At 35.6% G+C, this 22,162-nt stretch overlaps 1 protein-coding gene across 1 annotated transcript in view; it reads left to right on the forward strand.

The window, feature by feature from the left end:
- The first annotated feature begins 2,818 nt into the window (after positions 1–2,818).
- LOC120633592 (proclotting enzyme) overlaps positions 2,819–22,162 on the forward strand; it is a 28,233-nt gene continuing 8,889 nt past the window's right edge. The window contains exon 1 of the mRNA XM_039903805.1: positions 2,819–2,913. Within this exon, the coding sequence (XP_039759739.1) occupies positions 2,865–2,913 (49 nt within the window). The 5' untranslated portion in view covers positions 2,819–2,864. The remainder of the gene's footprint in view (positions 2,914–22,162) is intronic.

The following is a 22,162-nucleotide window of genomic DNA, read 5'->3' on the forward strand; positions in this document are numbered from 1 at the left end:
TGCCTCATAAATGCGGCAGCACTTTATGTATTTCGGATAGCTAAGCCTTGTTTAAAATCGTCAAACACTTTCGTCCCCGCTCCCAAGAGAACTGAGCTTAATTTCGGGATAAAAAGCATCCTATATTACTTCTAATACCTTCAGGAATATGTGTACAAAGTTACGTGATGATCGGCTTAGTAGTTTTTGCATGAAAGCGTAACAAACAAACTTACATTCACATTTATAATATTAGTAGGGTAGGGATGTTCATGTAAGTTTTACTTTTTTGTAACATACTTTATGCACCATCCACTTCCACTTTTTTATCGGCTTCGTACGCTCAGGTTGCCTTTAAAAGATCACTTTTAGTGATAATGCCGCCTTTGCACCCTAGCGCTGAGTACTATAACTGTTTTCCTTGTACCTTCCCTATTGTGTTGTGTTGCAATAAAGTTTTTCTATTCTATTCTACTTTCTCATATGAAATGTGTGGAGGAAAAAGATTTAAAATATGCGTAATAACTACCGAGTGACCTTGGCTTAAAATGAAGCACGCGTAAAACCCCGATGTTACAAAACGGAGAGCCTTTTCTGGAAATGTTACAACATTACGTATTGCATAATTGTTATTATTATTTGCATCTTGCGTTACGTGGCGTGGTAAAGATTTTCTTTGCCTTCTTTCATTAGAAAAAAAATATTGGAACGAAATATAAGTACCGGGGTAAAATATAAAACTATAGAGAAAATAGAGCATTAAGCAGGAGGTCAACTTCTCCCGAGTTCGAATCCCAGCACCTCTAACTTTTCTAAGTCATCTAAGTTAAGTGCCTTTTAATTAGGTATTTAATTAAAATATCACTTGCTTCAACGGTGAATGAAAACATCGTTAGGAAACCTGCATGCCTGAGAGTTCTACATAATGTTCTCAAAGGTGTGTGGAATCCACCAATCGGCAGCCAGCATGATGGACTACGGCCTTAACCACTTCTCATAGTGGGAGGAGATCCGTGCTCTGTAGTATGAGAGAAAATAGAAATAATTAAAATTTGGTAACTTTTTCTTTGTTATATACATACCCCAAATTCAGGGTAGGCAGTGCTTTTGTGCATGTATGAAATGCCCGCCACTGTACAAGAGGGCTACAAAGGGTTGCGATGTAAGGGCTACTTTACTTAGCAATTTAGAGTTTCACATATTGTAGCTTAGAATGGGCAGAGTGCAATGGTATGTCATCTTTTGTTGCAAACCTGCGCTGCGGTTTGAACCGTCTCGAAGTTTGCTCTAACAATGTAGAGTAGGTATAATAAATAAAAATAAATATACTACGACAATACACACACAGCCCCAAAGTAAGCGTAGCTTATGTTATGGGTACTAAGTTGATTGATGAATATTTTTATCAATAACATACATAAATACTTAGAATATACTTATAAACACCCAGACACTTAAAAACATTCATCCTCATCACACAAACATTTTCCAGTAGTGGGAATCGAACCCACGGCCTTGGGCTCAGAAAGCAGGGTCGCTGCAAACTGCGCCAATCGGCCGTCAAATAGGTAAGTCTAAGGCTGCCCGCACACACTCAATATTCTTGACATAATAAAAATTGACAATATTTTTTACCAATACTTCACCCCACACTATTATTGTCAATATTTTATAAGAAATTAAGTTCATCAATTTATAATTTTCTCCATATTAATACTCCACACCAACAGATCTTTGGTAGTGTATCCTCTACGCATGTTTCGCTCCGTATCTGGAGCATCCTCAAGAGATGTTGACTTTATAATGAATAATTGTTAAGTAAAAAATTCTCTCTTATTCCTTGTAAAGTCAATTCTTTGCTTTTCTCGGAGTATAGCAAATTAAGCTTAATTGGCCGTAATCGGTCAGGGCAACAGTTTTTTGTGTTTTTTTACTGGACGAACTCTACATTATATGTTACTCTATGGCTAGATCACTAAATAGTTTCTATGTTTTAATACAGGACTAATTTAATTTAACCTCCTGGTATTTTTTTAAGAAAAAATATTTTGTTTCATTAATACTTACGAATGAACCAATCATGTACCATGTATCAATTTTAATCATGTATACAGTGGCCGTATACATGATTACAATCGTTGGTTCCAAATTTTCCTGTACATCAACTAAAGAGGAAATCTTTTAATTATTTAATTTCGAATTAAAAAAAAATACTTTATCGATTTTTTTTCTTTTATCTATTGAAGAACGATGTTTTTCCGAAGAATTATAAATTTGCTCTTCGAATGATCGATTTGCTTTTCGATGCTGCTTCGGGAGGCATAAGCTAATTTAAATATCTAGATAGGTATTTGGGACAAAGATCGTAATTTTGGAATAATAGGAATTGATCTTGGGACGGCGATCACGGTAGATCCGTAACAATTGAGATCCCCACTGTCATTATAGTGTGTTGTGGAAAGTAAAAGCACGCAGCAAAACGTGCGCGGCTCACTGCACGCCACGAAAGTGAGCGCGCGACACGCGTTTTTTATCCAAAAAAAAATACCGCCAAAATACCGGGCTACTTACCATTACTCAAAAAAAAAAAAATTAGAATTAGAAAAAGATCCCCAGAGATATAAATAGAATCGAGCGCTGCGTTCTAAATTTTAAAAACTGAGTTCGTTTTTAGCGCGTGGATTTTCGGGACACCGCAATACGGATCTGACATTTTGCATTGCGTTCGGAAATTCCTTATATTTTTGTTCTTTTTTCGGTGGTTTGGTTGATAGTGCGTTGAACTTGAGTGCAGCGGCCGCGTCCTCGGTTTCATAAGTGATTAAACGATGTTGCCCGCTTAAGTGAAAGTGCTGTGACGTAAACGTTACATTAGAACTGGCATTATGGCGAGTACTATTGGGTTAGGGAAGTGCTACACTACTGGGGTTGTCGGTGAGTTGTTTGATGAGTTGGTTTTTTTGTTATAATTTTTTTTTAACTGACAAAGGTCGTTGACCACGGAGCCTTGAAGTCTTAGATCGCAAAAAAGTCGCGAAATGTGTTCCAAAAAGGGTATCAAACGACCTCTTACAAACGTGATTCTATAAAAATCTTTTTTTAATAATATTTAAATAGTTTTAGAAGGAGAAAAGATAAAATATTTCATAGTAAACCAATAAGCCCAAAATATTAAATTACTAGGTACGTCATGAATACCAACTCCTGTAGATATTTAAATATAGAAATCTACGCCTCCACATTCAACTAACGGCTGTTCAGTACAAGTTCAGTATTAGTAATTCACTTCTCGATCGGAAGTCACAATTTGCCAAGTAACAAAGGGCTTCGATAGAATGGTGAATGGGGGCGAATGGGGTAGTTAAATATTGCCTGAGTTGTAGCTCCTTTACAGTAGGAATTGGCTTAAATAAATAAAATAAATATACTATGATAATATACATATCGCCATACAGCCCGAAAGTAAGCTTCGTAGCTTGTGTTATGGGTACTACGATGACTGATGAATATGTTTACGAATAATATACATAAATACTTATAAATACAGATAAACACCCAGACACAAAAACATTCACACAAACCATTTTCAAGTTGTGGGTATCGAACCATAGTCTTGGACTCAGCCTTTAACATCGCTTGACACAACACAATAGACTATCTTACTGTTACAATTTTCATTTGCAGCCCAGTGGACTGCAAATTATAAGGCTAGCCCTATTAGGACAGTTTGACATTCTAAGTGATTACTCAATGTAGAATTTTGTTACATTTGCAACATAAAGGTAATTTATACTTTGCCCTAAAATTCATAAAATAACTTTAAGGTAACTTAATTCAAATTCAAATTCAAAATTCATTTATTACAAGTAGACCTAGTTTATAAGCACATTAGAAACGTTAACTCTGTCTGAGTCTGTTTGTAGAGACTCTACCACTGGTTCGGAAGGCAGATTCCACGGAGAAGAGTCGGCAAGAAACTCAGCAGATTGCTCTTTTCCAACATAATTTTATAGTTTAAAAATGTTTAGATTTTTTCTCTTTTGTGTCGTTAAGGAATTCATCAATCATATACATAAAGTACCTTAAAGTTATTTTAAAATCAGCTTATTAGCTTTTCCATTATTTTTCTATTTCATCACTTTTTTAAGACCTGTGTGTGAATCTAATTTCGAGGTATAATTTTTAAAACATTAACTATTTTTTTAATCTCTACAAAATCAAGTAAAATCGACTATGTGCTAGCTTATTTAATTATTCGGTCACGGAAACCAGGTCAAACCCGTATACTTTATGATAAGTATTAAGTAGGTTAAAACGAATTCTCATTATTATCTATTCTTTGTATTTTTGTACATTTTATATATTTATATATATATCTTAATATATATAAATCTCCTGTCACGATGTTTGTCCGCGATGGACTCCTAAACTACTGAACCGATTTTAAATTAAATTGGCACACCGTGAGCAGTCTGGTCCAACTTAAGAGATAGGATAGCTTAGATCTTTAAGTAAAGTCGCAATTTTATTTTATTGCAAATTTTTTGTCTATAATTCATTGACAGTCACATGTTATATATATATACTACTATACTCATTTAAGGCTTAGCGATACTGAATACTTTAAAAACAAAATCAAACGCAGACGAAGTCGCGGGCAACAGCTAGTATATATATATATATATATATATATATATATATATTCATATCTATACATTGTTAATTTTAGACATTTTAATGACCACAATCACAAAGAAAAATACTTATTTTTGTGCCGGGTCATTTTATTTCCTATGGCATAGAAACTTACGAAATAATTTTTTGTAACAATATTATACCCGGCTAAGTTTGTTGTGGTTTCTTATTAGACCAGGGCGTGTTTGGAACCCTCGTAGCTTTAGGTTTAAGTTGGCAAAGAAGTTATCACCATCCCCTTATAATTATGTAAACATATATGTATGAGCGCTTCATAAGTGCCTGTGATAGGCCTACATGAATAAAGAAATTTTGAATTGAATTTTAATATATATAATCCCTTTAAAAATCACTTAAATATAAACACATATGAAAGAAAAGTCGTAGATATCGTGTTAGGAGTTTATACAAAATAATAATTCTAATAGTAGATTTGTGTCTCAAAATATTCACATAAAACCAAATAAAATAAAAAATAAAAAACTAAATTTCGAGACACAAATCATAATTTTGTTCATTTATATTCACTATATATTTACTCTCTCAAACTGACATAGGTTACAGGCAACAAAACCAACAAAACCATTCTGAGAAGATCATTATCGTTAGAAATTCTAAGATTATTATACAATTCAATTGACTAACCAATAACGATAAATTAAAATGAAATAAACTTCAACGAAAGATCCAGAGATGGGCTTAACTTTCTCTTGTTATGCTTAATTGGTTTTGTATTATTAAGTAATATTGTTACTTTAAGAAGGCTCAGAGTCACTCAGCGAGCGATGGATATTGTATTTATTTATATATTTATTGTTATTAGGTACACAAAACAGGTAATAACTAAAAGTAGATCTAAATATAAGTAATAACAAGTTTTGTTCTAAGTTACAACCCAAAGAATGTGTACACAACTTGGAATTAAATTAAACAAAAAATAAAGATAAAATTAAAGTTGAAACAAAAAAGAGGCACTTAAAAAAATAGTATACGTATAATTACCCTAAAGATTATGTGGAATAGTGCTTAATAATTTGAATTTTTAAAAATAATTATAATTTTGTAAAAAATGTCAATATTACGATTACTTGATACTAAATATTTTTACGTGATCAAATCAGAAAAGACGAGATCCGAAGAAGAACTAGAGCTACGGATATGTAACGTCGCGAAGCTGAAGTGGCATTGGGCGGGGCACATATTATATCAGAGAACCGATGGACGTTGGGGTGCCAAAGAGCTGGATTGGAACCCCATTCATCTTTATTGTTCTTCTCACTTTTCAGTAGCAGAAAAATAGGGAAAACCATCTGTCCAACCATCCGTCAGTCTGACAAGCAAAAACTCTTACCGGAATTTCCTTAAACAGGGTCTGAAGTTCAGAAGAAATCTAAGATTTCTGTCAACCCATTTATTTGATAAGCCAATTTAGTGCCAAGGCCAATCGTATTTATCGAATAATTAATATTCAGCTAACGTTGATATATCGTAACCGGTGATATAATAAATTATAATGCGATGTAAATAGTCGCATTATACATTTTCAAGTGACTCTGAATGGATGGTATTATTAGTGACATCGAAGTGTCTATACTTTTGATAAATTTCTTACAAGTTTCTGCATCTCTCAGAATATACGCTCGAAAAGAGCTACGACTGAGCTTATTGTCTGCTTCTTCTCGGTAGAATCTTCAGTACTTATAACGTTGCCGTTTATAAAATATACTATTTTGAGCACCCTCCATTCTCCAACCCGTATTTTAACACTGCACAACTCGCAGTCTCTTTTCCTCGTTTTATTATCGTGCCAGAGATAGCTACTAAGCGATAAAGCCGCTTTTTGTTTCAGCTTCTGACTTTGTTTTTTCATTCTTCTTTTGTTTCTCCTACTTGTAGTGTACAAATAAAAAGAACTATGCCAAGCAGGTAGTAGATGAGTAGGTATAGGATGAGATTGAGGATGCTGATGGTACAAACTACATTATTTTTTGCACTGGTCATAAAAATGAGTTTCCTCTACATTAAAAAATAGGCTTATGCTGTCGCATAAGGGGAACAACATTGTCATACATGATTTTATCGAAACTTTAACCGTTTACGCAGCGCACGCACCGGAATCTCTCAAATTCGGGAAAACACCCCGATTTTGAACATTTTTCATCGTGGAAGTACTCCTGTTAGTCTCAGCGTGATGATTATAGCCTTATTCGGCTTTCAAACAAACAAACAAGCTCTAAAGCTTCATTAGATATGATATAAAATTAAAGCAGACCTACTTTGTAAACACTTTTTGAACATTTCTTCTTATCTTTTAGTGACTCGGATTCTGAATTCAGAATCAACGAAGAAGCCGACAAGAAACTCAGAAGTTGCTCTTTTAACAGTCATTATTATTTTATCTTGTAAGAAATAAACACAGAGCGGTCAGCTTCCAGTAAAATCTTCCTGCAAAGCAGTTTTGACGGCCGATTGGCGCAATGGCGCGATGGGAAGCGACCCTTCTTTCTGAATCCAAGGCCGTGGGTTCGATTCCCAAAGCTGGAAATATTTTGTGTGATGAATATGAATGTTTTTCATTGTCTGGACGTTTATCTGTATATTTATAAGTATTAATGTATGTTATTTATTAAAATATCCATCAGTAACCTTAGTACCCCTAACAAGCTACGTACGGTGTATTATTGTAGTATATTTATTTATTACTAGCTGTTGCCCGCGACTTCGTCTGCGTTTGATTTTGTTTTTGATGTGGCATTCAATTTAGTTGTAGTTCTAAAAAAAATTAAAGTATTCAGTATCGCTAAGCCTTAAATGAGGGGTTTGCTGCTGTCCGCTGAGGAGTTCTGTCCTCTTTCTCCAACCACATTCATCAGATCTACACAAAGTTTGGGCCTCTATAGTATAAAAATGATTATTTAAATCGGTTATAATTTGTCGGAGTTATGGTTTAAAATCCTCAAATGTCATCCCCTCTCACAAAGTAACCGAGTTTAATGTCGGGATAAAAAGTATCCTATATTACTTCTTACACTTCCAAGAATAAGTGTACAAAGGTTCATGAGGATCGGTGAAGTAGTTTTTGCATGAAAGCGTAACAAACAAACTTACATTGACATTTATAATATTGGTAGGGATAGGGATTTAATAGTTTCCACAGCGCACTGACACTTTTGTTTTAAGGCTTTAAGCGCAATGATTGGCTCACTCAACAGTCATTCAGTGAAAGCAAAATGATGTCATACGATACTTTACTGATATCCATGACGCGCTTTGAATAGACCTCTTAAGTCACCAATTACTGACTTCGTGACGATGAGGTAGGTATTAATGTTACGTAAAGGATTTTTAATATCAGGCAAAATTTATTAACTTATTGAAGTTATACTTCTTTAGGCGCGTAAGGCGTTCGCGCACACTGTCACAAAAATACGACACCCTGAAGTTAGCTATAAGGTTTGACAGTGGACACTTTCAATTCTCAAAGTCTGCGCGCTCATTCCGGCGATTTGATTGATTCAATTGTAGAAAAATCTCAAATTTTAATGTTGTTTGAAACTTGGTTGTCCAATAATGAGATAACTAGATAGATAATGCGTTATAATAAAACTTTCAATGTATTAAATAACTTTTTTCTATTGTTAGTGTCCGTATTTTCTACAAACGTAGAATAAGGCGAAGGATACAATTATTGAAAAGATTTTTATCTTGTATAACTTCTAACGCGTGTACATAAGTTCACACATTTTGGAGTTTACTCCTTAAGAATCGTTTTTCATATATAAGGCGCCCGGTATGAGAAAAATGTGAGGAGTAAAATACTGATGAATGACCTCGTTTCGTTTTCGCTTTGCGACGTTGCATGCCCGGCAACTGTGATGCGCAAACATGCAACGTCGCTTTCGTTTAATTAACTTATTTTTCCTATTTAAGTTACCAAGGAAACCGAATATTATCAAGGTAAAGAAACAAACACATAAATATATGGGAAAGAGTGAGATGGAAAACATTATACATTTTTTTTCCTATTCTTGTTACCATGGAAACTAAATAATAAACATTACATTTATCCTAATAGTTCTGATACTCTACATCCACCTCAATCTCCCGTAGGCTACTTTTAAGAAGTTACACTTCCGCCGTGTGTGAATAAATTGCACAAGATTTTTAATTTACCCTTTCATATGGTATTAATCTTTATTCAACTAAATAAACTCCTTTTTTGTATGTTTCGACAATCGTCCTTAAGGAGTAAACTCCAGTCGTGCGTCGGAGCTGACACACACTTTTTTTTTAATCTTATTGCCGTGTCGTGACGGCAGATCAGAATAAAGTTATCACCACCTTTTCTCTTCCCACGGGTGTCGTACGAGGCGACTAAGGTATTGTAAAGGAGAACGGGAAGGAGCGTCTTCTGTGCCACTATTACCATCTACTGCGATCACCAACCCGTCTGCCCAGTGTGGTGATTATGGGTAGACCCTCCCTTCCGGAGAGGCCTGTAGTCTGTTATAGGCTTGATGTAATTCTCATCTAAGGTTTTTGGTGATTTTTGAAGTGAAACTTCTATAGAATCGTTGTGATTTCAAACCGGATGCAACGGAAAAAACGACAAGTAAGAGACACAAATACTAAAAAGTGTAGGATGAAGCCGGAAAGAAATAGGACCGAAATATACATACTATTTATCTGCTTTTTCTTATTTAAGTTACTAAGGAAACCGAATAATATCTAGATAAAGAAACAAACACATAAATGTATAGGACAGAGTGAGATAGAAAACATTATTTTTTTTTACCTATTCTAGTTACCATGGAAACTAAATAAAAAACTTTACATTTATCCCAATAGTTCTGATACTCTACATCCGCCTCAATCTCTCGTAGGCTACTTTTCAGAAGTTGCACTTCCGCCGTATGTGAATAAATTGCACAGGATTTTTTTTTCTACTACAAGTTTTCCCTTGACTGCAATCACACCTGGTATTCAGTTATGATGCAGTTTAAGATGGTAGCGGGCTAACCTGTTAGGGAGTATGGTAGTCATATCGTAATCGGTTTCTACGAGACATCGCACCGGAACACTAAATCGCTTAGCGGCACGTCTTTGTCGGGTGTTAACGAGCCACGGCCAAAGCCTCTCACCAGACCAGACCAAAGAAAATTCTGAAATTATAAATTCCCAAATTGAATATGCCGGGAATCGAACCCGGGACCTCCTACTTAAATCATAGCGGTAACCGTTGCGCCTGAGAGGTCGCCAAAAACTATATAACACAATATAGCTCTTTAACTTAAGAACTGGAGCATTTTATAGGTTTAAATTTCATCAAGGAAAACAAATCCGTGTTGTTAAAATCACAGGCATAATGCTTGTGAGGCAATTTTGCAATATGGACCCAAGACTAAACTGTCGGTGAAAGCCCATGATGTCACCCAATGAGCGTCCGATTTCCAAGTCGTGAATGGATGTCTTTATTAATATGGATTAAGGCTGCACAAGAAAGGTGATGTAACGCCATTGTTGCTTTATCGAGAGGATCAGCGCGTCATATGATGTTATTAATTTCACTTTTAATTCCAAAAGTTAATAATAATTTATTCTCTTCGTTATTGTTTACTATTAATAATGTAGTTACAGCCTTATTACTTTGAATGAATAAAGAGATTACAAATAGCAGAGTATTTCTAAACTAATAAACATCGAAGTCTTTCATGGACTTTTCAAAACTGAGTATTTTAGAATATGTATTAAAGAATATGTTAAAACTCAGTTATTACGGTTACTATCATCTCTCACAAGATAGAAAATTGAATGTTAAAATGAAAAATGTACAACGTAAACAGTTGATGTGGAAAAAGAGCAACTGCTGAGTTTCTTGCCGGCTTCTTCGCGGTAGCATCTGCCTTCCGAACCTATGGTAGAGTCACTACAAACAGACAGACTCGATGTTTCAAAAGTGCTTATATTAGGCCTACTTGAAAAAAAAAAATTTTTAATTTGAATTTGAATAAAAAACTATACCTTTTCCAACCAACTACATACAAAAACCCTGGCCCATATATAATGCGTGTAAAAAATAAGAGATAATCTTGTCACAGCTTGCAAACTGTATAGCTAGTCGGTGTTTTCAGGATTTGCTGTTCAGATAAGGTATTGTTAGCAATTTATTGAAAACTAAGGCATTATGGGTGTTTCTTTTGCCTCTATGTCAGATTTTTAAAAAGTAGTGTTTATATACTCTTTGTACAGGGTGAGTTATTCCCGCAATTATATAAAAATGGTCCGTTAAATGTTGATAATTATTTCGTTTCGTTTTCGAGTTTGTTCCCTGTCGAACCTTTTCGAAGTTATGTGCGTTTTTAAATAAAACAAAGGAAGGAAAGTCATTGTGAGCAAACCTGTGGATGCCTGAGAGTTCTAAATAATGTTCTCAAAGGTGTGCTAAGTCTACTAATCCACACTGGGCCAACGTCTTGGACTAAAGCCCTAATACCCTTCTCAGAGAGGACCTGCGCCCGTTAAACGCTAACGTGAACGTATTTATGGTGATTTTATGATGATGATGATGCAAAAAAGTCGTCAAAATAGAAAAACTGTTTAATATGATTTTAGCTACTTGTCTTATAGTTCGGATTGAATCATTAGTTACTAGGTTACCATAAATGACCCTGCAGTTCTTCTTATGCATCGGTTACAAAGACGGTATAATATTACGAGACGCAAGCCGAATACATAACCGGATGCGGTGGTACGTAAGTTGTCGTAACACTTCGAGTGGACGAGTCCGGTTTGTGTGACCGACTTAAGGGGTCTTACTTCCATGTTTATCTTATATCCATATTTTAAAACGCAGTTTTCTAGACCAAAAATAAAGAAAAATCAATAAATTAAAAAATTCTCCTTTGTTGTAACGAGCATAAATTGCTTACCAAGGTACGAGTATACACCATAATCGAAGCGCAACCATCCGTGGTCATCATCAATTTATCTTGACCAAATGGTGTTTTTAGATAGCAAATGCTCAAGTTAATTTAAAGAATACTCAAATCGCTATAGGTGTGTCTATAATATTTGAAGAGTGCCCTCGAGTACCTACACTACGCGACGCGTATAAAGGGACAGAAGTCGCATGTTTTTAATTTTAAATGTGATGTGACAGCTGTATTTGATTTCTTTCAGTAAAAACTAAGGCAGTGCTTTTACATAGTGTACCTCTAAAGCCTTTAAAGTTTTATTTCGGTTTTCATTTAAATAAAATATACTACGACAATACACACACCGCCATCTAGCCCCAAAGTAAGCGTAGCTTGTGTTATGGGTACTAAGATGACTGAATATTTTTATGAATAATATAAATAAATTATTATAATATACATATAAACACCCAGACACTGAAAAACATTCATGCTCATCACACAAAAATTTTCCAGTAGTGGGAATCGAACCCACGGCCTTGGGCTCAGAAAGCAGGGTCGCTGCAAACTGCGCCAATCGGCCGTCAAACGTTACATAAATATTTACACGTTGTATATACATATATTTATTTATAGTAATAATTGACGGACCAAGCCGATGGCCCACCAATGGCAAGTGGAAAACCATCGCCTATATGCAGCAACACTTAGCAGGGCATGCAATGAGCACGTAATGCAACATGCTTCCCTGAGTCCGTCAATTTGAGGCGTAGGTGTTAAGCCTCATGTGTCTGTAATTTTACCAGCAACTACGCCTTCAGACCGGTACACGGCATTGTAACAATATTGCTTAGCGGCAAAAATAAGCATAGATGTTACTCTCCCGGACGAGCTCTTACACAAAAAAAAAGTGTGTGTGTCTGCTCCGACGCACGACTGGAGTTTACTCCTTAAGTACGATTGTCGAAACATACACAAAAAGAGTTTATTTAGTTGAATAAAGATTAATACCATATGAAAGGGTAAATTAAAAATCCTGTGCAATTTATTCACACACGGCGGAAGTGTAACTTCTTAAAAGTAGCCTACGGGAGATTGAGGTGGATGTAGAGTATCAGAACTATTAGGATAAATGTAATGTTTATTATTTAGCTTCCATGGTAACAAAAATAGGAAAAAAAATGTATAATATTTTCTATCTCACTCTTTCCCATATATTCATGTGTTTGTTTCTTTACCTTGATAATAGTCGGTTTCCTTGGTAACTTAAATAGGAAAAATAAGTTAATTCAACGAAAGCGACGTTGCATGTTTGCGCATCACAGTTGCCGGGCATGCAACGTCGCAAAGCGAAAACGTAACGAGGTCATTCATTAGTAGATTTTACTCCTCACATTTTTCTCATACAAGGCGCCTTATATATCAAAATCGATTCTTAAGGCATAAAGTCCAAAAAGCTGTAATATAAATGTTTAGTTCAAGCATTGAGCCGATATTAACGAAAGGAACAGAAATAGCTTTTTATCCCTGAACATTACATAGAAACCATTTTTCCGGGATTTAATACAATAAACTTTTTAAGGTCTACGAGTCAGAAGCAGATCTTGTAAAAAATCTGCACAGATACAGTACAAGATATCTTATAGCGGGAAAATTACAGTTGACGTGGTATTAAAAAAAAACTATTAATAAAAAAAATCTTTGACTAACATTTTGGAATACTAAGATTTATAAAATGTATAGTGCTATAGTTATAAAATGTTAACCTTGTGACAATCACCTTTGTGTCAAAAGGTAAACCTTATATAACTAATATGTTTGTATCTTCCAAGTATACGGGACATTGGCGAAGTACAACGTGCCGAATTGGCACACCTAAAAGCCAAAAAAGCAAAAAAAGAAGAAGAAGAAGAAGAAGAAAAAAAAACTATATGTTACCAAGTAGCATAATAAATAACAATGCTATTGCTAAGCATTTAATTATAAACGACTGTGAAAGAAAATAATAAATAATTAATGTATTACTTAATTGCTGTTGTATAATATTGCTAGCTGTAACGCGGAATTTGTCTGTATATCATTGTTTTATGCACAGTAACATCTGTAATCCAACCAATTAACTTGGCAATAAAGATTTTGATTTGCATTAAATTAAATTTAATGATTTTTGTTACATGCAATATAAGTAAGTTTGTTACATACCATTTTCATTCGAGAATTTGTCTTGGCAAGATTGCTTGGAAGCAACAAATTCCGTTTTTATCTTTCACAAGATAAATTAACGTCCAATTGTTGTTGATATTAAGAGCGGCTGCTGGGTTTCTTGTTGGCCTCTTCTCGCTAGAATCTGCTTTTAGAACTGCATCTAGAGATATACCGAAAGTGCTTTAAATACAAAGATTAATTATTAAGCTTACTTGACTATGTTTGTCGGCTGTCTGTCTCTCTTTCTATCTCTCTGTCTGTATATCTGTCCGTCCATCCGGCCATCGGTTTGTCAGTTTGTCCGTCTGTATGTCTATCTGTCCGTCCATCCGTTTGTCCGTCTATCAGTCTGTCCGTCTGTCTCTCTGTCTGTCTATCTGTCCGCATTTCCGTCCATCCGTCCGTCTGCCAGCCTGTCTGTCTGTCTGTCTGCTGATTTTTTTGCCGTTTTTATACTACTATAATAATCACCATCATCATCATCATCATCATCGTCGTCATCATCATATCGACCTAATACAAGCCACAGGTCTCCTCCCACAATGAGAAGGGGTTAAGGCGGTGGTCCACAACGCTGACCCAGTACGGATTAGTGGACTCCACACACCTTGAGAACATCTCCCAGGCATGCAGGTTTCCTCACTATGTTTTCCTGCACCGTTGAAGAAAGTGATATTTAAATTGCTTAAAATGCGCATAACTTAGAAAGGGTAAGTTAGAGGTGCGTGCTGTGCTCGAACTCGGCCTCCTTAAAGTGAAGTCGAAGACGTACCTGCTCAATCATCACGGCTTTTTATAATGGTACGGAAATCTTCGGTACCATCCGACCCGTACTTTACCGGTTTTTTTCACTGCTCTTAGCAATACATAATAATACAAAATCAACAAAATGACTCCACAATATAAGATTGTGCAATAAGTAATAACAATACAAAGCTCTAGTTAAGTTTAACTGCGAATGTTAAACCGTGCCGGTTAATGGAATGCATGACTGATTACGGTAAGAGCCAAGTGGTAACAGTAACAATTTTATGCGCTTCCGTAACGTGTAGTTCTGTTGAGATCGCTTTTACTTTTAACGTTTAGTATCTTTTGAGTGAAGCATCTTTTAACACGGCGGAAACGATGATATTCCAGTGGGTAGGAGCTCGACTTCACGTTCGGGGGGCCGAGTTCGAATCCCAGTACGCACCTCTAACTTTTCAAAGTTATGTGCGTTTAAACGTATGTGCGTATAAACTACGTATTATCAGTTTTTACGGGCGTCGATTGCATTAATTTCATAACACCTGACCCGAATGCTCGACCCGCTGGGAAATCCGCCTCATCGATACCTCGCTCACGAGTGCACTTTAAAATAATAGCCTACTTACCCCGAACGGAATTCATTTGCGTGCAAATAGTGCAATTAAAATATAAAAAAAACAACAGAACCTTAATAATGTTTAAAGTTATAATTTAAATTAATTTATTTATTTTTATTTATTTATTTGTGAACAATAACATAACTTAACCACTAATTAATGAAACTATGATCACTGTAAAAGTTTGAAACTGCGTAACAGTTATTACGCCCACCTCCAAAACTTAAAATTTACCACTGTTCACTATTTATCTTATGGTCGAATATCGACCAGTACCGACCAGATTGAAACTCAGTGAAAGCTTCACACTCAAAAGCAGTCTGAGATGAACTGAGATAATACGTAATTTTAATTAAAAACATATCTCCCAAATGTGTCAGAGAGGAGTTTGTTATGAAGACGAGTAGTAAAATAACTTTTAAATACCACACATAAAACTTAATGATACCAAACGTAGCATTTATTTGACCATCAAATGAAAATGGGTAGCTATAATGACAGGCTTAGGTGTTTTTCAAATACCGAAGTCGATTTCTCATGCATTAAAAGCGACCAACGCATTCTCTTTCTAGAGAACAAATCCAAAACAAAATGTTGCGTAAACTCTAAGGCGTTACGAAATAACGCTTTCTAGTGAGGCCGCTAACGAACCTGTGTACTTTTGGTTCACGATCAGTGGGACCAATGCCAACCAAGCCATATGTCTAATCGATTCCATACATAATGTTATGATAATATTATGTTTTTTAAGTAAAACTTCTTTAGGCGCGACTAGGGAGTAAGTCAGATTTTTTTCTGACGGAAGTAACGCTTACGTCAGACGTCTCTGTAGTTTCCGCTATTTAAAAATAATAATTTGGATTAGTCGTAAGTATATGTTATACACCCCACGCTTCTGGATTGACAATTTTATTTGAGATCAGTGTATTGTATTTTATGAGAACATACAAATTTAAAAAGATAGAGGAACTTATTTCAATCGTCCCAATACCAGTGTCGGTTGAAATAGTGCCTGGGGTCAATTAAAACACATGAAAATAACACAAAGTATAATAAATGAACACGTTTCATTAAACATCTTTTATCGTTCTACGACTCGCAATAGTACATTCAAATATCAGAAATAATTTTCTATTGTTTTTCAAGTCTTTTATCATATTTATTCCAGCATTATTTTAAATCACGACGATTTTTTGACGGCCGTTTGGCGTAGTGGGCAGCGAATCTGTTTTCTGAGTCCATCAGAAATCATTCGTACCCGGTCGGCTCCTTTAATTTTCACACTAACCGCGAAGGTTTGCTTTCCGGCATTCTCAATAAAAAAAGAGGTGATATGTAAAAATAAACCTTATTTCAACTATCCAACACTCTATTTTAATCGCTATCAAAATCTGCTCTCCGGTCCGAGCTGGTATTTGTGAACGGACACTAATTCGACTTCTGGTCCGCTTTGTACTTCCCCTGTATCTCCCCTAATCTTTGTTGTATGAAAGTGTTGATGCATTTTAAAATATGAAACACGCATTCTAGATAAATACCCAACAGATTTCGCAAATGCAAAACTTCGCGTACCTAATTCGCTTCCGTACATGATAACGTAAGTTAATTACATTTTATAAGTAATTATTAATAACTTAAACTTAAGTATATTTTTTCCACTACTGGGCAGTGGGCACACGCTTCCTTTTCCATAGAAAGAAGGGTTTAATATATATATTCTGACGACCTGATATTCTGACGCATTGATATATTCTGACGACCTCCCTGGGGCAGCAGTGAGCGCAGTTTTAAGTGGTCAAAGTCAAAGTCAAATAGGCACATAGATGGCACTTTTGATGTGTTGATTACATACAAAATTTGTTACATATAAAATATACCGGATGTTTGGTGCATCGTGTGCCAAATCGAATCTGATGATTGGAGGGGTCTTTGGCTATCTCTTCAGCCCTCGTAAAAAAATCTTGCTCAAACGGTTTTTTTTATACTGATTTTAAATTGTTTTTTTAAAAATTGTAAAAATTCTACATTTAAATTTTAATAAAAAATAAAGTTGTTAAGTATTAATTAATTTTCTTTTTAATCTTTAATTTGTAACGTTTTACGCTTCTTTTGAAACTAGAATTACACGCCAGCAACATCTAGTTTTTGTTTTACAGCCCCGCAAAGTTTTTTTTACGTAAAAAAATAAGCTTGAACGTCAACTTTCGGTTTTAATAAAAAAAAAACTAAAAGTGATCATGTTCTTCCAATTTTTTTAAAACATCTCTGGACTGTCCCCTTTCTAATGGTGTGCAATATGCCATGAAAAGTAATTAGTAACATCACTAATTTTCAAATTTTCTAAACTTGGTCGCAATTTTCTAATATTCAACAGGTGAAAGAAAAACAAGGGTTTGCGTAAATAACACTCACAATTCACAAGGCAGATGACATTTTCTGTCTCTTTCATAAAGTTATACGCCCGTTGTTCGTTTAAACAGGCAAAAATAGTTTTTTCACTCTAGTGAAGCGAAATCTATCTTCTATTCCTTTCTTGCATAGTGCAAACCTGTTTGAACCAATCGCGAACGGGCCCCGCGTCGCGTCGACACGGCGGCCATCTTATTTTTTAGTCGAGACATCACTGCCTCTGCTGCCTAACGTGTGTGCTAGCTTACTGTACTCCACGATTCTTTTATTTAGTTTTCGTTAAGTTTTGTTGTTTTTTGTTACGTTTTATTTACTTTTGGTGTTATTGTTAAACTTTGTTGACTTTTTTGTTGTTGCAATGACGACATACTCTAACGAGGAATATGCGGACATCATAATGGTTTATGGTGCAGCCCGTGGTGTCGCTCGTGCAGCGCAACGACTTTACCAGGAACGCTTTCCTGGTCGACGATTACCTGGCCGCAGAGTCTTCCAAGACACATACCGACGTTTACGCGAGACTGGGAGTGTCAATTTTCATGAACCAAGGGGACATGTTGTGCGACATAATGTTGAAGTGGACGAGAGAATACTGGCACTTTTTGAGGAAGACGACACAAGAAGCATTAGATATGTGGCGGCACAACTTGATATTTCAATATGGAAAGTGTGGAAAGTCCTTCGACAAAACGAAAAATATCCATTCCACGAGACTCCGGTTCAAGGTACGTAATTTAAAACCTTTGTTTGACGTTGCCTTTGTTTAGCAGGTATCCATAATCTTCTAGTGCAATTAATTACTGCTCAAGGGGAATTAAAAAGATTTTTGGTTGTTGCAGGTCTTGAGGGTGGCGACTTTGACAGACGAATGCACTTTTGTCGGTTTTTGTTACACACAGATGTGGATAATCCTGATTTTTTAAAAAGAATACTGTGGACTGACGAATCCAAATTTACCAGAGAAGGGATTCTTAACTTGCACAATTTACACCATTGGGCACCGAAACGGCAAAACCCACATGCCAAAAGACAGCAATCTTTTCAAAGACGGTTTAGTGTGAACGTTTGGGCAGGAGTGATTGGGAATCAGGTAATTGGACCGCACTACCTGCCTGATAACTTAAATGGCGATAATTATTTAGAGTTCCTGCAAAATGATCTGCCGGAATTATTGGCCGAGGTGCCCGTGTTTAATGAAGATGTGCCCATAGTATTTCAAAATGACGGCTGTCCCGCGCATTGGCGTTTAACTGTGAGGGAATACCTCGATAATGTGTTCCCCAATTCGTGGATTGGGCGCGATGGGCCTATTGCATGGCCTCCACGTTCCCCAGACTTAACTCCGTTAGATTTTTATGTCTGGGGACGTGCCAAAGAGCTAGTATACGCCACAGAAGTCCCAACGAGGGAGGTACTAATACAACGCATAGAAGCGGCCTTCGGTACAATTAAGAACGAAATACGGCTTCGGACTACAACTGTAACAATACGTCAAAGATGTCGGGCCTGCATTCGAAACAGGGGTGAACAATTTGAGCAGAATTTGTAAAAATTATGAAATAAATGTTTCAAATGCAATGTATTATTTTTATTTCAAGTAAAACCTACGAAATTTAAAAATTTTACCTGCTTGTGAGTTTTATTTACGCAAAAACTTGTTTTTCTTTCATCTGTTGAATATTAGAAAATTGTGACTAAGTTTAGAAAATTTGAAAATTAGTGATGTTACTAATTACTTTTCATGGCATATTGCACACCATTAGAAAGGGGACAGTCCAGAGATGTTTTAAAAAAATTGGAAGAACATGATCACTTTTAGTTTTTTTTTTATTAAAACCGAAAGTTGACGTTCAAGCTTATTTTTTTACGTAAAAAAAACTTTGCGGGGCTGTAAAACAAAAACTAGATGTTGCTGGCGTGTAATTCTAGTTTCAAAAGAAGCGTAAAACGTTACAAATTAAAGATTAAAAAGAAAATTAATTAATACTTAACAACTTTATTTTTTATTAAAATTTAAATGTAGAATTTTTACAATTTTTAAAAAAACAATTTAAAATCAGTATAAAAAAAACCGTTTGAGCAAGATTTTTTTACGAGGGCTGAAGAGATAGCCAAAGACCCCTCCAATCATCAGATTCGATTTGGCACACGATGCACCAAACATCCTGTATTACATATTGGATAGAAGCAGGCGTTACTTTAAGTTAATGAATAGTTGTTAACAATTATTTATTGTAAAGTCAACATCTCCTGAGGATGCTCCGGTTTCGGAGCGAAACGTGCATAGAGGGTGCGTGCATACAACATGTGTACATACAAAATGAGTAGTGATGGCGATAACTACATTCGTAAACTTAAAACTTAAGCTACGAGGATTCCAAATGCGCCCTGGTCTTAAAATAAGCCCACAACAAATTTAACCGGGTGGGAGATTCCGGGTTAGATTCCCGGCCGGCAGGGACAATTTGGGAATTTACGATTTCTCTGGTCTGGTCAGATTTTAGTTTTTTATATATAGATTAGTACCACTGGGATCTTTGTAGTCCAGTATAACGTACCTACTTATTTTACTCTATTTATTATTACCGCTGTACTGTATTAAAATGTCATGTTTTGTAATATTTGCACGCCAGCTAATGGCAATACACACTGTGACTACTGTTTACATCCTCTTTGCCCGTAATTACAAATACAGACTCAAATCATTAATTGATATTGTTGCACCCGATTTAGCCTTAATATTTAATAATTGTATAGATTGTGGTGTGTTTCCTGACTTAATGAAACTTAGTAAAATAGTTCCATTGTTTAAATCGGGTAGTACTTCTGACCCCACTAACTTTAGACCAGTATCCGTACTACCCACTTTCAGTAAAATCTTTGAAAAACTCATTTTAAATCAATTACTTTACCATTTTCATAAGTATAATTTACTTCATATTAAGCAATTTGGTTTCACACGGGGTCGCTCAACAATCGACGCAGGTGTTGAGCTAATACAAAACATATTTGAAGCCTGGGAGGAGTCACGTGATGCACTTGGTGTGTTCTGTGACTTATCTAAGGCGTTTGATTGTGTTCAACACGAAACGTTAGTTAGGAAACTACACCACTATGGAATTCAGGGTGTAGCTCTAGACTTAATGAGTAACTATCTACGCGATAGAATTCAGAAAGTCGACGTGAATGGAAAACGGTCTAATGGATCAGTTATGAAAATAGGTGTCCCACAGGGGTCTATATTAGGACCATTTCTGTTCCTTATTTACATTAATGACCTTCCTTACCTTGCCAAGGATAAACACGGGATAGTTCTGTTTGCCGATGATACATCACTGACTTTTAAAATAAATCGACGTGAACTAGCTTTTGACGACGTAAACAACTCTCTCGCTAAAGTGGTACAGTGGTTTGAAGCTAATAATTTGGTTCTTAACGGAAAAAAAACCAAGTGTATAAAATTCACTTTACCTAATGTTAAACACGTGAAAACCACTGTACTACTTAATAATGAGGAACTGAAACTGGAGGATACGACAGTTTTTCTAGGAATAACGTTAGATTCTAAACTTCAATGGGGCCCTCATGTAAATAATTTATCGAACAGGCTTAGTTCTGCTGCCTATGCGGTAAAGAAGATACGCCATATGACCGACGTAGAAACTGCTAGACTGGTATATTTTAGTTACTTTCACAGCATTATGTCATATGGAATTTTACTTTGGGGTAATGCTGCTGATATTAGCACTATTTTCGTGCTGCAGAAGAGGGCTGTTCGTTCTATCTACAAAATGGGTCCGAGAGAGTCATTGAGAGATAAATTTAAAGATTTTAAAATAATGACAGTGTATAGTCAGTACATATTTGAAAATTTAATGTACGTCCATAAAAACATTTCTAAATTTAAGAAAAAATGTGACTGCAATAATTTAAACATTAGAAGTAAGAATAAACTTACAGTGCAATATACTAGGTTACATAAAATTCATAATTCGTTTAAAGGAAATTGCATACAATTCTACAATAAACTACCAATTGACATCTTGGAGATGTCTCTTAAAAAGTTCAAAGTTTGTATTAAACGTAAACTTATAGAAAAGTCCTATTATAGTATAAAGGACTACGTAAACGATAAAAAAGCTTGGGTGTAAATTATTGCTCTAACCAGGTTGCTCTTCTAATAATTTAAAATTACATTGTGAGATGGCGATAACAAAAAAAAAAAAAAAAAACACCCGGCTAAGTTTGTTGTGGGCTTCTTCTTAGACCGGGACGCGTTTGGAACCCTCGTAGCTTTAGTTTTAAGTTTACGAATGTGGTTATCGCCATCATCTCACTACCGTGTAATTCTTATGTACGCATCAAAAGTGCCACCTGTGGGCCTACTTGAATAAAGATATTTTTGACTTTGACTTTGAGACTAAAAATCAAAACCCTTCCTTGTAGCTACGTAAAAAGGTGTTTCATTTAATAACGTTTAACCTCCTTTCATCCAGAGGTTAAAGAACGCAGAATGGAGCGAAAAGACCGGTTGTGCCGAAACGGAATGTTCCCATTTTTTAATTTTGTTTGCTTTGTAAATATTACAGTGTCATT

This window comes from Pararge aegeria, chromosome 22 (genome assembly GCF_905163445.1).
Source record: "Pararge aegeria chromosome 22, ilParAegt1.1, whole genome shotgun sequence".
Lineage (NCBI taxonomy): Eukaryota > Metazoa > Arthropoda > Insecta > Lepidoptera > Nymphalidae > Pararge > Pararge aegeria.